The 19,181-nt window shown below is 45.8% G+C and overlaps 1 protein-coding gene across 4 annotated transcripts in view; it reads right to left on the bottom strand.

The window, feature by feature from the left end:
- Window positions 1-6,052: 6,052 nt before the first annotated feature.
- Window positions 6,053-19,181, bottom strand: part of SORCS1 (sortilin related VPS10 domain containing receptor 1) — a 483,023-nt gene continuing 469,894 nt past the window's right edge. The window contains exons 25-27 of one of the 4 annotated variants that reach the window (XM_045803063.2): window positions 11,471-11,576; window positions 11,189-11,349; window positions 6,053-9,373 (exon numbers count right to left, since the gene is read on the bottom strand). In XM_045803063.2, the coding sequence (XP_045659019.2) occupies window positions 9,309-9,373; window positions 11,189-11,349; window positions 11,471-11,576 (332 nt within the window). In that variant the 3' untranslated portion in view covers window positions 6,053-9,308. Of the gene's footprint in view, window positions 9,644-11,188; window positions 11,350-11,470; window positions 11,577-19,181 lie in introns of all 4 variants that reach the window. The other 3 variants (XM_087862723.1, XM_045803062.2, XM_045803065.2) reach the window with 3 other exon arrangements.

Genomic DNA, 19,181 nt, shown 5'->3' with positions numbered 1-19,181 from the left:
GACATCCCATCCTTCAGGGTCAGACCTCGTTGACCTCCCAACCCCAGGTGTTTCAGTGGAGTCTTACTCATAATAGGCCGATACTAATGGCTGAGGAGACGCAGGAGCCTCCTGGATCATGGCCACCGGCTTGCCTTCTAGGAGAATCACTGACTGGAATCTTCAGCTACATGTTTCACCTATGCGAGTGTGCCTAACACAACCTAAAATTTTCATGACTCTTTGGGTAATCCATTCAAGAAACAGCCATTCCGCTGGGTCAGGCCTGCCTTACCAGTGTCCTTTCAGTCTTGCTCTCTTTGTCCTTCCCACTTACCTCCCATAATGACTCAGCAGGACATCCCCAACCAACCAGTTTTGTCCTATTGACAGTAATACCGTGGATTCTCATCATTAAAAAACAAAAACATTGTTTGGTCACATGTGCTCATACTATCTAACAGAGCCACAAGGCTTCATTGAGAGTTATGGCAAGAAACTTCTTACTCTGGGGGGGAAGCTCTTGCCCTGCAGTGAGCTGCAGACACATGAGGATCACGGTAAGGAGTCCAATCACCAATGAGTTAAGCCATGTCTGTGGCTATGGTGTACTCTGGGTGATGTGTGAGCTCCTGGGTTTCAGATTTCTTAGTGCTGGTATTTGGAAAACACTTCCTCTATATCCACTTGTTTGCCAAAGTTAGTAGCAAATATCACTTCTTTCCTCTGGGAGAGCTTAGGCAGCCTATCCTCTCCGTGTACCACATCAAGTAAGGTCGAAAGGAGGAAGTCTTCATCTGTGTAACTCAGTAGCAAGGGCTGAGACAAGATCTGATGTGTGCTTTCGAAAGAACGATAACTCTTTTCCTTGTGTAAACTCTTTCCCACAGCCACATGTGGAGCAGGGACCTGAATGAACGTACAATTTCTCATTTAAACCATCTCCTGTTTGTGGCTTACCTGTAGAAGGACTGGAGGGGAGGGCAGGTAGGGTGCCAGGAGCAGTGGGCATGTCCTTTTGGAGCCCTGGGTTGAAATTCTGACTATACTACTTTACGGGCTACGTGACCTTGGACATGCAACTTGCAACTTGCCAGACAGAGGTTCCTGTATTGTTAAATGAATGTACTACCTTAAAGCATCTGCATGTCTTAAATCATTTATTCCTTATAACGCAGCAAATATACCACATAACCCCACCTTTTTCTCTTCTCCTGTTATATCTTACTGCCCCCTCGCTACATTAAAAATGCCACGTCCACCTGCCCCATAGCGCCAACACATTTGCATATATTACATGAAATTAAGAAGCTAAAAAGAAGAAACAATGCATATAACACAGTTGGAAATACATCTAGAAACTGGGAATGATATACTAGGACCGAAGAACTGATTTGTCTGCCATATTAAAAACAAACAAACCAGTAATAATTCCTTGCCCTTCTAGATTTCCTGGGAGCATTTTCACTTTATTTCTTTGGAAAACATCTCATGTTAGTTATTTCCCTTGTTCTTGCTAGTCTAGCAATCCCGCCCCCCCCCCCCCAATAAAATGCATATGTGCGAGAGAGATCCAGTTTACTAACTTACGTCCACCCTTCCTCCCTGGATACCCAGAGATTTAATTCCATAAATCCCCATCCATCCAATCCCAACCAGGGGGAAAGCACTGCAGAGCTAGAAGGAAGAATTGAATCTTTTCTGGGCGTTCTTCCAGACAGCAGCTTGGCCAGGCATGTCACTGAGGATGACTGTGTCTGCTTTGTTTTGAGCCATCCGAAATGCAGCACACTGCAGGGTTCAGAAAACAGTCCTCACTGTATCGAGCAGCTTTCTCTTCTTTAAGCCAGAGCATGAGAGGCTTTGATTTAGAGCACATCCAGGAGCATTTCTAAGTTGCCCAAGCCCCAGGCCTGTCTGGTTTTTGAGTCTCGACCCACCCTTTGGGTCAGTCCAGACCGCCAATTACCCAGCCCCCTACTAACCACAGCGAGGAGTCTAAAACACTGCTCACCTTGTAGGAGGCACCGCACAGAAGGAAAAGTGAACGTTTTGATGTCATACAGACCTGCGACCCTGTGATCACGAGTGAGTCATTTTACTTTCCTGAGCCCTCTTTTCACCAAATGTGAAAGAAGGAAACCATTCTTACTTTGGGAACTTGTGTGGATTAAATGAGACAATGACTATTACAGGGCATCGCATATGACACATAAATAATGTTACAAAATGCTAGCTGCTTTGTTATTGTCATTAATATATTTTCCTTGCACAACTTCCTCATTCTGTACTTTGGCCTCATTCACATCTTTTATTTTTATGTAACTCTGAACTCTCGGCTCAGGGATTAGAATTGTGAAAGCTTTTGGCTCTTCGGACTTAGCGTTCATATATATTCACACCCGTGCTTGGACCTAGACGTTACACTATGAATTTGGTTTGCTTACAGCTCTGGCTGTCAGTGTTGCCTTTGGGCCCTGGCCTCGGCCAATGAGACCATCCTGCCCAGTTATTTAGCGAACACTTGGCTACGCCAGCCCCCGCCATTTGCTGTGTGTGTGTATGTGAAGCATTATATGCTGGTGCTATTAGGAGGTACGGTTGGCACCGTGTGTATGTGTGATTCTGCCAATAAGAAACATTAAGTGAACAGACAAAACTATACTCTGCTAGATTCAGCTATGCACCATGCACCACACACACAGACACACAGACACACACACACCCTCCACCATCTACCAGCTACCTCCATTTGCCTCACATGATCCAGGTCATACCATCCATGCGGTGTTACAACTTTGTGTCGGATTTCAGGTAACTCTCCTTCCTTACCATAATTCACTTCACGATAACTTATGTCACAATAACTCACTTTACGATACACATATGCTATCAGCACTCTAATGTTCACTTTCATAAGCCAACAATTGGGTCTTTTTCACGGTGTTTTATCTGTTTATTTCTTCACCTTTTGACACCATAGAAGTGAGTCACCATTTTTATTAGGTTTTCCTATGGTCTGAATGTTTGTGTCTCCTCTCAAACTCTTATGTCCAAAACCTCATGCCCAAAGTGATGGTATTTGGGGGGGGGGGGACCTCTGGGAGGTAATGACTGCTTTTACAGAAAAGATGCCACATCTGAGACGGAAAACAAGTCCTCTGAATCTGCTGGCACCTTGATCTTGGGCTTCCAAGCCTCCAGAACCAGGAGAAATAAATTCCTGTAATTTTTAAGTCACCCGGTCTCTCCTGTTGTGTTGTAATAGCAGAATGGACTAAGAAGGGTTTGTGTCTTTTTTTAATGTGTGACTGACGCATTACACATTAAGCGGGGGCAGAAGAAAGTGTGTGTGTGCCGTGTCCTGGCCCCGTTTCTTTTCCTAAGCCTCGTATTGTGACCGTGCTCTTCTGCATCGCCGGGTGATTTTTTAGGAGCCCGTATGCCACATAACAGACTGACCGTATCTACAATTCTCCGGGGAAATTCCTGTACGTGACCATTGTGAAAGCTAATTTTGCTTCAAACTCAGGATCCTTTCTAATTGTGGTGCTGGGGTCCAAAACTGTTTGTCTCTTGGTTGAGGTTGATCCAAGACTGATGTGGAACAAGTTGGGACAATGCATGTGAGTCTCCAAATGGCTCGTTCCTTTTCAGCTTTTAGATCTCAGAGAAGCCAGGGACCAACTCCCCCTCTCATCCCCGTCCCTGGTCACTGTCCTCTCTGCCGTGTTTTATTTTTATGTAAAAATGATCTTATATGCGTGATAGCATTGGATCTGTTACATTTTATTATTCGTTGTTCCTGTTAGATTATACGCTCATAATCTGCCTGGTTCACAGCTGTATTATCACCATCTAAAGAAGCCTGCAACACACAGAGATTAACGCAGATCTGTGTTTTGTCAACCGAAGATTCCTTTTCCGGTGTTTCACATGGAAACTATAATGCCAATTTCCTTGTATACGTCCATCTAGAATTATTTTGGGATTTTCCCTATGACGAGAGCGTCAGCCTCCCATGCATTTTCAAAATACTATTAACTTCTAAGAAATAGGTAAACACATAATGATTCAGAAACCAAACTTAGGCTTTTGTTTTTAATACTATTTTCTAACCATTTTTTTTCTTTTTCTAAACTACGATTATTTCACTTAAGTTAATATCTAATATCTAATATTAATTTGAATACAGAAGCTTGAGTGGTAAGAGAGAGGAAGGGCAAGAATGTGTTGGCTCTTGACAAACACCAATTGAAGTTGTAATGAGAGGTGCTGCTGGGTAAGGGGGGGGTCAGACCAATGGCAACTCAGAGGTTGTTCACCACAAGAAGCTGAAGATCCAGGGTTGAGTTTCCGCAAACGTTTATCTGGTGTCCCCTAATGGCAATGACCCGTGGGAGAGGCTGAAGGAGTGAAATGAAAAATTAAGACCCTTTCCTACAGGAGTGTAGAATTCGGTGAGAAAGGGATAAAAGGTGGCACGTATAAAGATTCCTGGTTTAAATAGGCGTTGTTGAAAGGGAAATAGGTGAAAGAATGCCACAGGGAATGGGGCACCTGACTATTTAACTCATTGCCTTCGGACTGGGGGAGCGTTTGGATTTGATGTGGGCTGCACCTGAAAGGGGTGCAGTGCCAGTCACCTGCCTATGTTCTCTCGAGTCCATTCCCACCGCTCCCTGCTCTGCTTTGTATTTCCCAGGGTCCAGTGCCCACTGGCTCGTGGATGGGCTTGGCCAGTAGGAAGCTTCAGCTGAAGATGGGAGGGCCAGAGCAAGGAGAACAGCAAGCTCCCTCTCTCCATCGCCTTTGCTCAGGCGGCATGGCTGGCTCCGGCTGTGGGTCCTCTGTGGTTCCAGAAAGTGCTAGCCACAACCTCCATGATTTCGGTGTCAAACTGGTGGTGCTGGTCCTGGGCTGCGGGAATCCCTGTGTCCTCCCAGCAGGGAAGGCAGAGGCTCCCTACTGATGCTCATCTTGGCGTCGTGTCACCTCCCCCCATTTGGCATCTTGGCTCTTCAGCTACTCAAGCAAAAAATTCCCTGTGTTCAATCTCCTGTTTGAAATCTCCAGGGATGATCTCTGTTTGACTGCAGTGAAACAGGAGATAAACTCCTGAGGGGGAAGTGCAGCACAGGCTCTGGTCTGGCAAAAGGTGAAGGGTCAGGTGGGAGATTTAGCCTGTGGGAAAGGAGAGGTTCAAGGCCACCCCGAAACAGGGATTCTCAGACATGCGGAGACTATGCTGTTGAGGCAACGCCATTCTGAGCCTGGCGGGTCTTTGGAAGGCTGAGGAAGATTCTCTTTCTATACAAATACAAGGGCAAAATGTTGCCCAAGAAGAGATGTGACCTATGTAGGCGAGCCACAGGCTCGAGGATTTTGGATCCAGTCCACTTCTTTGTTTTCCATCGAGTTTAAATTAGCTGGATGGGGCTCTCGGGAATGACTCACCCACTCGAATACCAAGGCTGGAAGTTGCCTTCTTCCTTCAGCTTAGATGCCTGAGAACGCTACAGCTTTTGTAAGGGAAAGTGCTTTGCTCAAGGTCACACAGCGGGCATAGCTGCAAGGAGAACTCCGCTCTCCTAATTTCAGGGTCAAAGCCTTTTTTATGCTGTCCTTGAAGGCTTTATCACACCCCGCGTTTCAGCTCATTACATTACAGGCAGGTTTGCTCCTTCCATAACTACGAGATTCTGAACCAATTTGAATGGGTTGGTCACATATTAATAATTTCTGATTTTGAACTAAGCATAATAAGCATTTTACTTATTCCAAAGTAACTACTTTGGAGTGGTTTTTAAGTAGAATAAAGTAATTTAATAAAGCAACAGACATTATACAGTCAACTAAAATGCAGGTAGAATTCAGGTGGTAGACTACATGCTCCTTTGTTAGCAAAAAACAAAAAACCAGCAAACAAACAAAAAATGAACCTTCGAGACTGTGGTGTTTGCTATATTCTCACAAAATGAGCCTTTATAAAATCCTACAGTTGGGGCACTTCTGCGCAAAGACTGAACGCCACGGATCGGTTTGAGATAAAATAAACTCCTTGAGGCCAAGACTTTAGAGACATTATCTGTTTAATAAATATGATTGTAAAAGCAATAAACAAGAGCAAGTATACATTACACTACATAGTATTTAACAAAAAAATACATCAAAAAAGTCATTTTAAAATTAGAAGTAGTTCCGATACTATAAGAAAACTTTCTCTCTTTTTTTTTTTTTTAAATTGGCTTCCTATAAAAATAAGTTGGCAAATGAGGGATTTCAATGCTCAGTTGGAATCCTGGAAAACACAGAACAGCTGCCAAATACCCCACTGCTCTCAAAGTTGCTGTGTGGAACTTCTGAAAAAAGCAAAGCAAACCTCTGCATTTTGGACAGTGAATCCAATTAGGAATAAGGCAAAGGAGAAAAGGTTGGTTGGCTAGTTCAGGGTAGAGCGTGCACAGTTTGCCTTCTGGGATTTTTGTAAAATGTTGTAATACCAGATTTTTAGCTTGCCCTGAATCTTCCCTTCCACAACCACGCCTCCCCACCCACTCCTCCGGCCTGAAGCCCACCAAACTCCTCATTGTGTTGGCACCTGCTGTCAGCGAGTCGGTAGGCACTTGGGACCCTCCCATTTGTAGGCTCTCATCACCACCTTCTCTTTGGGATTGAGCTGGGGTGGCGGGGTGCGGTAGTTCGCAAAGTTCTGTGTACATCACAATAACCCGAAAAGCTGGTAAAAACAGACTGCTGGGCCCTACACCCTACAGTTTCTGACTTAGTCGGTCTGCAGGAGGGGGACCCCAAATTTTCACTTCCAGTAAGTCTGAGGTGACGCTGATACCGCTCAGGGCAGGTACCGCACTTTGAGAACCACGGAGCTGGGTCGCAAGAACAATGAGGTCCCCTCTGGGCGGTACCTTGCCTCACTCATCTCCTACAGGTGGGAGGGAGCTTTGAGGAGAGGCGCACGAGGATCCTGGAGATGCTGAGTAGAGAGCCGGCCATCTGGGATCACTTTCCAAAATGCCAGGCATCTCATGTCTACCTCTATTTGTAATTAGGATTTACACGCCCATTTTCCCTTATGTCTTCTCACGTATCCTTCCACTTACCCTTTCAACAAAGTAATTTCCTTAATACCTACTCTAGGCAAGGCACTGTGCGAGATTAAGAGGGTTATTCCCTTTTTCATAATTTTCCAATTAAAATTAATTGAACTGCAACTCTGAGGACTCCCTGTGCTGTTTTGAGCGAGCTTCCTTTGGTTTCCAAACATTCTGTCTTCCAGATTAAACTTGGAAGGCTCCAACTGAAGCGGATCGATGAGGATGTTTCCTGTGGGATAGGAAGCCTGGCAGGTTGGGATCAATTGAGTTCTACAAACAGATGGCTGCCTCAGGCATAATCCATTTCCCAGATTCGTCCTGGGCATCCTCAACCACAAAAACTTCTGTCTGATTCACTTCTGACTGCAGCTTTGCTACTCTTCCACTGTCCGAGCTACACGAGGGCAGGGATTGGCAGGATCTTTGGGGCACCCCCAGTATTACCAGGACCCTGTTATCAACTGTGACTGGCCTGGGAACATGGCCAAGAAGGAGGCTGCTCTCTCTGAGTGGTTTTCAAAGCTGCTTTGTCCTATGTTTTAGAGAGGGTTTTGCCTAATTCATAATCCTCCAAGGGCTTCTGAGGGACACGCTCGTTTTCCTCTTTCTCTGGGCCATCTTTCATTATTGCCCCAGGCAAATGGGGATTGTTCATGCTCTGAGCCAGTCTGCTTCAGGTAGACATCTACCTCCTCCCTGTAAGCCTACTAATTTTCCCTTTGCCAATACTATGATACTCAGAGATCAGACGGCATACCTGGGAAATGTCTGGGATCGTCCTACATAATCAAAATCTTACCCTAATGTAAGACAAGACCTCCATATATTCTCAGACTTTTTGACACTCTTGAATATTAAATCCATTAACCTGCTTCTTCTTCTGGTTAAAATAAGTTTTATTTTACAAATATTTTTACTGTAGTGTGAGAGAACAAATACTGGGTAATAGCAACCATTACAGAAGGAAATCGCCCTGCCACATAGTAACGCGTTCAAAACATTTCTCACAAGAATATTCTGGAATCTGCACCCGAGATTTTTGTTAAGGTGTGAGAATACCACTATTCATCTGTATCCTTTCCTTTCCAGGGTACATGGCCAGGTGTGAATTGCTTTGCATACATCAACCCTTTCACACGCTTCGCATGTTCCCAGGTGGGAAAAGGCCAGGCTGTTTGGAAGAGGCGGGTTCTACAGGAGGAGACAAAGGGTGCATGGAGCCGAGCCCTGCAGCGCAGGGAGCAGCTGGAGCAGCGTGTAGGGAAGCTGGCATGCTGACAGATCAGGAATGTGTGGGCAGGGCTGGCCAGTATTTAGGGAACACTGGGGTTAATGTCTAGAATCCAGTAACATGTTTGGGAAGAAAAAGTCGGAGGAGTTGAAAGACAATTTGGAGAGCGGAAGGAAGAGGTACAAAGACATCAACAGCTCATGACCACACATGGATACCAAACAAAGGGGAGGCCAGATAATGGGTGGCTGGGATTCTCTTTTCTACGTAAGTCGGGGGGGGGGGGCAGGAGGAGGCAAGCTACGAGGGAAAACCTTGTGATGCGAAGGGGTGAACAACAGGAAACAGAGATCCACTTCTGACATGCCTGCCCCCGCTGCCTGCCTTCCCTACCCCGCCTGTGGAGATGGAACCTCACCTCTCTCCTCGTCCCTGTGGCCGCACAGAATGTAAACTGCAAGCAGCCTCGTGGCCACTGCCGGCCACCGGAGCTACCAGAGCTAACTGAGAAAAGAAACGGGCAATGCGGAAAGTGGGACAGAGAAACAGCTCAGGGTTTCGCACTCCTGTGCATGTCTTTGTGTCTTATGAAAGGGGCTGGGGCGGCTAATCCCCCCATCAGCCTCTAGTGCTAAAATAGCTTTTAAATCTAGAGCCAAGAATATTTCCAAAAACACATGCAGATTTCCTTGGCCTCTATATGTTATGAATTTTCTACAAACACGACCGATCAGAAAAAAGAGAGAGAAGAGGAAAGGGGGAGGGGAGTGTTTTTCCATTAAAATAGAGCACCTGTACACTGCCCCTCCAAGCATGTTCTCAAGGTATTGTCCACATGCACAGGCTTAAAGCTAAAAACCCTTGTTGTCTGTGTCTGAAGAATTAAAAAGTCCCGATGCAGTGAGTGTTTGTTTGTTTGTCTGTTTGTTTGGATTTTGATTGTTTTTATTTTATTTGTTTTTGTTTTTACTGGCGTCCTCCATTCAAACATTTACATAGGTAGGGATTTCTTTTGTGCTTTGATTCTCAGCAACTATGGAAATACTTCCTGGCAAAATAGGAAACAGAACAACAAAGGAAAGAAAAAAAACATAAAGTTAGTGGTCATGAAGGATGGTGCACTTGACAAGAGCGAAATTCCTTCCTGATCAGCAGGTCGCCTGTAGCCTTTGGGGGTTTTCCTTAAATTGCAAATTGTGCCCCAGCAGATCCCCGCTTTGGCGTTGAAGGTGGAGTGGCGTGTCTTGCTCTTTGCAATCGGAGAGATGAGTCACCAGGTTGAGTAGAAGGGGAGGGAGGGGAGGGTAAAGCTACTCTCCTAAGAGAAAACGTGTAACACTTACTCATTTAATGACACTGACAATGGAAAGGTGTCAGAGACTGTGCAAAGTGCTGGGGGTTGCTCCTGGTGAAGGAGGGATTGCTACTTTAATAAAGTCAACAGCGCTGTGCTTCATACCCCGTGGAAGTGGGATTGAAAACCAAATGACCCACAGAAATGCACTTAGAAGCTTTAGAAGTAAATAGACAGGGTGAACGCTTCTCTGGACTTGGAAGACAGAAAAGCCTTTTTCTTTTGAACCTAAAGCAATTACAGATTTATCACCCTGTCTCCCCAAACAAAAGCAAGTACACTGTGAGCGCCGGACCCCAGATGTGGCTCCAGCTGGTATTATTATGTCCGAGACAAGCCAGGCCCTGCACTGAAATTTCCCCCAGTACCACCACAGAACTCTTCCACATCCACTTAAAGAGAGGGCTGTGTTTCCATTTAGGTGCTCCTTCCCCTTTCTAAGTAACAGGTTAAAAATCTTAGGTAGCGGCCTTCTAGAAGGTTTGGTATTCTGACATTAGAGTGAGGCACCAATGGTTATCTAGTAATGTAGCCCTCTTGGTCAGCAATGCAGGATTTGAGGTGGCAACATTACAGCTTCAAGTCCTGACACCAACGGACAGGAGGAAACAAGGCCAGCCATGGATCACAATGGTGGCTCCACGGGGTTGTCTAACTCCCTGGAAATTTTCCTCTGCCACAGATAGTAGGACTTAGCAATTAAGCCTGAGGCTCCAGACATAGCTGTTGGATTCCCAGCTCACTTCGCAGGCAGAGAGAGAGAGAGAGAGAGCGCTCCACTGATACATGATAAGGTCCACTGTAAGACTTCTGCCAGGGGACAGCTAAACAGGAGGAAGAAATCTGCCCATCTGCTCTGTAACAGGCTAACCCTCCAGGGATCTCTCTCAGGAAACCTCACTCCTGGGATGTTCTGCAAACTTTCTGCCTCTTGTCCTCAAAATTCTCAGGTTCCATGTTTCCTTTGGGGGGGGGGGGAGCAGTCTTTAGATTCCTGCTAATTAAAGAAAAAATTCCAGGGTGATTGACTTGGCTCTCCTCTATTCTGTCTCATGATGTCGCTTCTGTACAAGCATTCTGGAGCAATGTGCCCTCCGAAAAGTTGTCTTGAGGCCAGGTGGCCCTGTCCTACCCTGTCATTCCCTACCCTGCTCGGCCCTCCATCCACATCACCAGGTCCAGCCTCTGAGGCCTCCTTCTTGTACTTTGTTAGAGCCAACACTCTGCTCTTTGCCCACGAACATTTGGAAGCCCCGTATTTTAAAGCAAGAGATTTTGCAAAAGGAGGAATAAAGTCACGAGAGAGAAAAAAACACTACATAGGAGCAAGAAGGCTTTTTCCCTCCCCCTCGTTCCAAAGGAAGGAAGCAGGGAAAGAGACATCTCAGCTGTTTCTCTCAGGAATGTTAGAGCAGGAGGAAGTGGTTACGTCAAGCCAGAAAGGGGTTAGACAGAGTCGGCCGTTGACTACCCAGGCCGAGCAGCTGATGGCTGCCGGGAATCATTTACCTATGAGCTGGCATTCCACCTTCTCACCTAGCGGTTGGCCAGGCCTCCTTAGTTCAGTCTGAGGGGTATGGGCCCTGCTTTCAGTGTGACTGACCCGACTGACCAGCTCTCGTTCTTTCTCATTCTGCATCTGGGCATAAACATTAATCCCCGGGATCTTCCTAAAACATTAACAGACAGCATCATTGCAATGCACGGAGACGTACATCACGGCACCACGTGCTTCCGAACCTGTCAGGGAGGAGGAAGGGGGAGGGGAGACGTGGACGGAGGGCCACATACCTTTTAAACTTGTAGATGACGAACACGGCCAGCCCCACAAACACCACCGAGAGCAGCATCAGCATGGCGGATCCGCTGTGGGCCGGAGTGAGGTCCACCAGTGGGGCTAGGGGAGAACACAGGGCACGGTCACGGGCATGCCTGACTCCGTAAGATGCTGACGCTCTTCGCACAGGACACCCCGGGGGCCCTACGCACAGATGTGTGTCACATGGCTGGCATCGGGGGGCATCGGAGCCTGGCCCGGCCCCCAGAACGCTCCAGCTGGGCTATTCAGGAAGCGCAGCGGGCGCTGGAGCCAGACTGCTCGATGGCAGGCCCGCGCCACCGCGCTGGCCCGCGATTCTAGGCAAGGGCTTTCACCTTAACGGGCTTACGTGGTGAGAGAACAAGGGTCTGTGCGAGCACCGGGTGAGTTCGCGTACGCAAAGCACTGATGACAGTGCTGGACACGTATGAAGTCTGCCATAAGTATCAGCCTTTCTTACTACTGCTGCTGCTCTCCTTTTTAATCAATATTTAAAAGACTATAATTATTAAATTTTGCTATACTTTGAGTGCAAGCTTTTCTCTCACTAAGCAACGCACATCACCAGAAAAACCAAGAGGAATATTTTTATGAATGATCTGCTCCTGTCCCTGCAACTGTCCCGTGAGACGAAGGACTGGAGGGGAACGGAGCACGCTTATCTTTTCGGCACACAGGCAACTGATGGCTAGGGGAGCATTTCAGGAGAGCAGCCACGGTGGTGCAAGCGGAGGGGTGTGCGACCCCGTGTTGTCGCGCTGCCTTCCCAAAGCCCTGACAGCAGCTTGTGGCAGGAGGCACCGGCCTCTCAGATGCACGGGGTGCTCCTCTCTGCATCCACAGAAGGTTCTCCCTCCCTGAGTTTACCTTAGACCGCACCTCTCGGGAGCTTCTCTCTCCACCTCCAAATCCTCCTCAGTCTTGGGGTCAAATCTGTGCTGCTCTAAGGACTTTGTTTGCAATTAATTTTTACCCTCTCAAAAAACTGACATGTTGCAAAAAGAGCGCAGCTGAAGCATAAGAGGCAAGCCGCATACACACCTCAGAAGGCCTGGGTGCTGAACTTTACCTTCCCCATTTAAGTAAAGTCTGATACTCAGAAAGGTAGGCGACCTTCAAGCACCATGTTCTGTGGCTTTTCTCCGTTGAGAGCCAAGAAGGCAACGTTCCGGTCTCCTGGGTGCAAAAGTTCAAGAAGCGGTGCCTGTGTCCTGAAGGACCCCAGCAAGACTTGAGGCTGCTTCTGCTCTGCCTGCTTATTGTCAGGTTACGCTCCAGCCACTTGACGCAACTGGAGAGCACGTACCAGACGCCAAATCGCTTTTCTGGGATACAGGTCAAACCCTCTTTCTCAGAAAACAGGTTTAGTTGTTTTAGTAGTAGAATCGGCTTTTAGGAAGCAGGAAAATTAAGCAATCCCTGTGATTCTCTCTCTCCTACGTCAAGCAGCACTTACGCCGTGCAGGGCCCGCGGGTGAGTCTGTGTGTGAGGAGGCCGCAGGCAGATACCCAAGGCACACGTGCTTCCAGGTCAAAATGAGAAAATAAAAGTATCCTCCTTTTACTTAGGCCAACACAGTGCCATCAGCAAAGGAGCCCAGAAATACTTCAAACTCACACAATGATTGGTAGGATGTCACCAAGGAAGGGGACACCTGCCATTTTTCATAGACATTATCAAAACTGACTTCCACAAACAGAAGGCAGGGCTGTGACCTCTGCTGAAGAGATGCAAACAGTGAGGCTCTCACTGGTTAATATCCTTCCAAAGGACTTGGAACTAGGAAGTGGAAGAACAAGACTTGAACCCAAGTCCTACCACAAACGCACACATGGAGCTAAGTTCAGTGGAAGATACCGGAAATTTAAAAACACATTTCTGAGAGTGGGGACTAGGGTGAAAACTATAGTGTGAGAAGCAAATTAAGTGACCCAAGTTAAAAAATGATCAAGTCTTAAAAGGACTACTTAGAATCATAAAGCCTACACTCTCCCAGCTGGGTGACAAGCGTGCGCACATCCATATACATGCATGTACGTGTGCGGTAACTGTGCGTAGAGGAAGGTACCCAGCACAAACATCAACCCACAGACAATATTGTTTTATTTTTATCCCCATCCAGTCCTCATAACCCCAACCGCTGGATGATTCTCAAGCAAATCTTAGCCATCAAGTAATTCCATCTGTAACTCTAAAAGATTAGGTCATTCTCTCTCTTGACGTTATCACAATACTGTTATCACATGCCAGGGAATAAAAAGGGGAAGATATTTTATAGGTAATCTTCGAACGCAAACCCTTAGCTTGGCAGGGAACAAATGCAGACGGAGGGAGGGCCTCTCTGTTTAGGATGGTTAGAGGCAGGTCAGCTTTATTAGCTAAACTTGCAATTCCTAGCTGCACGCTCTTTCAGAACAAGCAGAGATCGGGGCTGTGGAGTAACCAGGAGGGATACTAAGCCTGCTTGAAAGGGCTGGCATTTGAAATAAATGGAAAAGTAAAGAGAGGAAATTGCTTTGGCCAGGCTCTTGCTAAAAGAGAAAGCAACACACACACACACACACACACACACACACACACACACACGCACACACACAATTTCCCTTCTCTTTCTCATCTTCTTTCTCCACATCATAAGTTTCTATCATATAATTCTAAATCGTTCCTACTTAAAACATCATTTGTACACAAGCTGCATTAGCACTGGTAAGTAATTAGCATAGTATTTTGGGAAAATGAGCTTCTGTATCCTGAGATCTACAGCGTGGCCGTCTGCTCCCCCATCTCTGCATCGCTCAGGCTCAGGGGCGGGCAGGCGGGCAGCGGCAGCAGAGCAGGGAGAGAGCGGACGCCACTGCCCTGCGCGCTCGTTCCGCGGGGCTGCTCGCTGACCCGCCCCTGAATAGAAACGGGCCTATTACTGCTGCACATACGGCAGCAGCTGCGCTATCTTCGTGTGCCCGGCACTTAGGTGCGTTTGAGTGTATTCTGCTGAGGAACGGAAACTTGTGATAAATGGGCTTTAGCTTGTTGTATGGAATTAGCATAAATTAATCCCTCTCCAGATGCAGCCTAAACAAGGTAGAAGGTGAAGGAAAATGCTGAGCAGTTTACTTGTCATTATCCATACAGAGTAAAGCATGGATATGTCAGTACTGTGGGTGACTCCACATTTCTTTCTTCTTTTTGTAATTTTTAAGAGAGGGAGTGGGGGAGGGGAGAGAATCTTCAGCGGGCCCCATGCCCAGCGCAGAGCTGGATGTGGGGATCGATCCTTACAACCCTGGTATTATGACCTGGAGCCAAATCAAGAGTTGGGACACTTAACTGACGAAGCCACCCAGGTGCCACTAACTTCACATTTCTAAGTGTGGGTGCTGGCAGACACTGATTCAGAAATCCTGGGAGGACTGAGAAATGCACTGAATTAGTATGTTTTATTCATGAGGATCTAGGTTGATTATAGAAACAGCACTGCTTACCGTAAGGACAACAGTCTTTCTGTGAAAAGCAACTGGTATATATATAAATAAATGCTCACAGCCTGTGGGCACGAGAGCAATCTCAGAACTCCATGTCTGGGGTCAAGAAGTTGATATGGTCCCTTTTGAGAAGCAGATGTTGAGTCTGCCACTTGTGACTTAAACTGAACCTCAGTTTCGTCATCTGCATAATGGAGATAACACTAAGTGCTTGTTCTAGAAAGTTCTGAGAATAAAACACGGTGGGATCTTTATAGCACTTGGCATAGTGTCCAGCACATAGGACATGGTCAGTATTTGTAACATTGTCATATCATTGCTATTGTATTCTACAGAAAATAAGCCCCAAAAGATGACAAAAGGGTGGTTAGATAATTTTGGGAAATGGTATATACAGTATTCTCCATCTTGGAGATTTGCAATGCTCATCAGTAACTGAAACTTCACAGCAGTCGTAGGGCACCTGGGTGGCTCAGTCAGCTGGGTGTGCGACTCTTAGTTTTGGCTCAGGTCATGATCTCAGGGTTGTGGGATCAAGCTCCGCCTCAGGCTCTGCACTGGGTGTGGAGCATGCTTGGGATTATCTCCCTTCCTTTCCCTCTGCTCCTCCCCAACCTCTAAAATAAATAAATACATCTTAAAAAAAAAAAAAAAGTTCACAGCAGTCCTGCAGGAGAGAAACTAATTTAACTCTACCATAGTGTTTCCCAGACTCATATGGCCACAGACCCTTTGCAGACCAATGTCCCACACAACATGCTTGAGGAAAAGATTTACCCTGGGTACCACTTTCCCTTTTGCTGCAGCCTTGCCCCTTTATCTGGTTTATTTCCAAGTTGCAAAGTCAACAAAATGGTGGCATCGGCTGGTGAAACTATGCTCTTTGTGTTCACTCTCATTCGAGCAAAAGGACTTTCTTGGAGAATTTCTACCTGCACTAAGGACACTGAACTACATTTCTAATTCATTTCTATAGTTCTAATCCAGAAGTTAGTGCAGCCGAGTAACTTACAAAAGCAAGTGTGCCACATCCTGAATTTCTTTTTGACTCTCCTGCCTCGAAAGCAGAACTACACTGGGCTTTAGTTATAAACTTTGAATATCACAAAGTCCATGTGGTCTGAAATCTCTTTTCCAGAAATTAGTGATATGGGAATGGCACCGACAGAATTTATTTAGAAAACAGAAAGAGTGGGGCGCCTGGGTGGCTCAGTCGGTTAAGCGTCTGCCTTTGGCTGAGGTCATGAGCTCCGGGTCCTGGGATCAAGCCCCACATTGGGCTCCCTGCTCAGTGGGGAGTCTGCTTCTCTCTCCCTCTGGCCCTCCCCCTGCTTGTTCTCTCTCTCTCTCTGTCTCAAATAAATAAATAGATAGAAAAATAACATCTTAAAAAAAAAAAACAGAAAGAGCAAAAGGTTTTCATTTACAAAGCACTCTTTTCTTAAAAATTTTTTTTAAGATTTTATTTATTTGACAGAGAGAGACACAGAGAGAGAGGGAACACAAGCAGGGGGAGCAGCAGAGGGAGAAGCAGGCTCCCTGTTCAGCAGGGAGCCTGATGCGGGGCTTGATCCCAGGACCCTGGGATCATGACCTGAGCTGAAGGCAGATGCTTAATAACTGAGCCACCTAGGTGCCCCTAAAAGCACTCTCTTCTTGACCAACAGGCCTTTCTGTCAGTTCAAATCTAAACCCAATCATGAGAGTCTTAAGGATTGTCATACCCTACTGGGATCAAGCCCTGATCCTGCAGGCCTATGGGCCAGACAGTATGAGAATTCCTGGGAAGCTCTACTGACTAGTGGAGCAGTGTTTTAAACTGAAGATGAGTCTTCCAGAACATCCAGTCATGGAGTTTAGGTCACCTGGCTAAGTAATGACAACCCTGAGTACCTCAAAGACCAAACTTATCACTGTAATTGACAGACAGCAAGGGAAAGATGCATTTTGGTTTTCTAGGGTTGAAAGTCAACAAGACATCCTGCTTACTTTGGAAAGTGTTTCTCAAAGTAGAAGTTTACAGACTACCTGAATCAGAAACACCTGGAGAATGTGTGAAAATGCAGTCTCTTAGGCTTCACTTGAAAAAAAAAATTATGTCTCTGAGAATCAGTCCCAGAAATCCGTACATGTAACATGCTACAAATGTCATTGTTATGCATACCAGTTTGAGAGCACTGCATGTTAGGTCCCACCTACTATCATTCCTAAAGCATCGAGTCCTTATCTTTAGAGCATGCCTGACATTTATATTCTCTGGGTCACTAAAAGTAAAACAAAACAAAAACACACCCCTCGACTGCTAATAATAGTCTAATCTGGTTATGACTTCAGGAGAGCCTGAGAGATACCTAAATGCATTTCAAGTTGCCCCTAAGGGAGTGTTCAGCCTTGTGGAGATTGATTGCATTGCTGGGTCAGTTCTCTACCTCTCGCTCAGTCCAAGCCTTCTACAGTTTGAGTGTGAAGCTTTTTGCACCAAGAGGTGAAATCTGTTTCCTCATCCCTTGAACCTGGGCTAGGGCTACAACATCACACGGCCATGGAATGAAAAGGGAATGAGGGTGTGCCAACTGTGAGCTTCAAGGCCTCTGCACTTTTGCTCTCTCTCTTGGAATCCTGTCATTGTCACGTTTGAACACATCCAGAGTAGCCTGATAAAGCATGACAGACCACTGGAGGAGACTGTAATTATCCTAATCAAGGCTTTTCTAGAGCAGCCTAGAGCTAGCAGACGCCCAACACCTGGGGCAGCCCAGCTAAGACCACTAGAACGCCCTACCTAATGATCCATAGCTGACTGCAGACGCACAATGAGCACAGATAAAACCAGGACCATCCAACTGATTCATAGACTCAAAAGCAATAATAAACGCTCACTGTTAAGCCACTGAATTTCTGGGTGGTCTTTGTTACACGGCAATAGCTTACTAATAGCTTCTCTATTCAAAACACTCTCTTTCAACCGGTTAAACATCCAATTAGCAATTCTTATGTTTGGGCTCTACATTATTCAGTTCTTGCTATGAACCTCTGCCCCCACTGGCAGGGTGGTAGGATATAAGCAAGATAATCCTAACTATTCTCTTCTAAACCAAAACACTTTACTAATGAAAAGAAGTCTATATAAGTTTATGCACACACTATAGATATAATCCAGAATAGTCCTCGTCACTCTAGATACAAGAAACTTAGTGTCTAAAGGATAGCTTGTCCTAGGTTCTGGTGTCTTCTTTGTCTTTGATATGTGTTCTCCTGCCTTCTGTTTCCTGCCAGTTGCTCTGGACTATGTGCCTTGCCATTCCCTTGGGGAAATGTATCTCATGGATCCTAACTACTTATTGCTTCTACCTATTTCCAATGTGATGCATGTTTGTACCCTGTCTCTGAATGGTTCATCTGATCACTCCCCCTTGACCATTTCCACCCAAGAGGTTTTAGAAACACCCTCAGGCTGGGCCAACTCAGGCCAGTTATCATGTAGATATTTAAGGCTTTTTTATGGGCCCAGAAAATCTTAGGAAAAAAAAGATGAAGAAAGGACCTATGAAAAGCTAAAGAGCAACTTCATGGCTGGCCCCTGGTATATTTACGAAAGTACCACCTTCATGTAACTGCATTGGGGAAAGGGGTATGTTTATATATCTTGGCACCTGTTTTTACCTGCCATAACACCATAATGGCTTAGTAGTTTTCGAAAGCCAATGGATCCACATGATTTGAAACAGCCTAAATATTTGCAGAGGGAAAAAAAAAATCTATCTATCTATCTATCTATCTGGGGCAAAAAAGTAGAAGAAAGGAAAAATACTACTAGGGTGACTTTATTCACAAAGACTTATAAATGATAACTGTGTAGATAACAAGGCAACCAGAGACTAAAGGGACAGATGAATTTATTGGCTATGGAAGAATTTTACTAGTACTAATTTCATCCCTAAATGGAAAATGTTATTGCAACAATTTATTTCACTTTACAGTTCAGAGCCCCACAACTCCACAATGTGGCATCTGCATCCATAATGATGTGGCTTAGATTATATTGTATTTCCTAAAGCTTCTCGACTAATGCTAATTCTGCCTTCAAGTGGAAAGGATCTTTCTCAATGTGAAACTGTCAGGCAGAATTCATGATGTATCCTGACCTAGGCTGAAATTCTGGTTCCTCATCCCCTCCCACATTTCCTCATAACATATCCA

The sequence above is a fragment of the Ursus americanus genome, chromosome 6, assembly GCF_024610735.1.
Source record: "Ursus americanus isolate L20-20 chromosome 6, mUrsAme1.1.p, whole genome shotgun sequence".
Lineage (NCBI taxonomy): Eukaryota > Metazoa > Chordata > Mammalia > Carnivora > Ursidae > Ursus > Ursus americanus.
The sequence above is the reverse complement of the archived record's forward strand: the minus strand, read 5'-3'. Positions and strand labels throughout refer to the sequence as shown.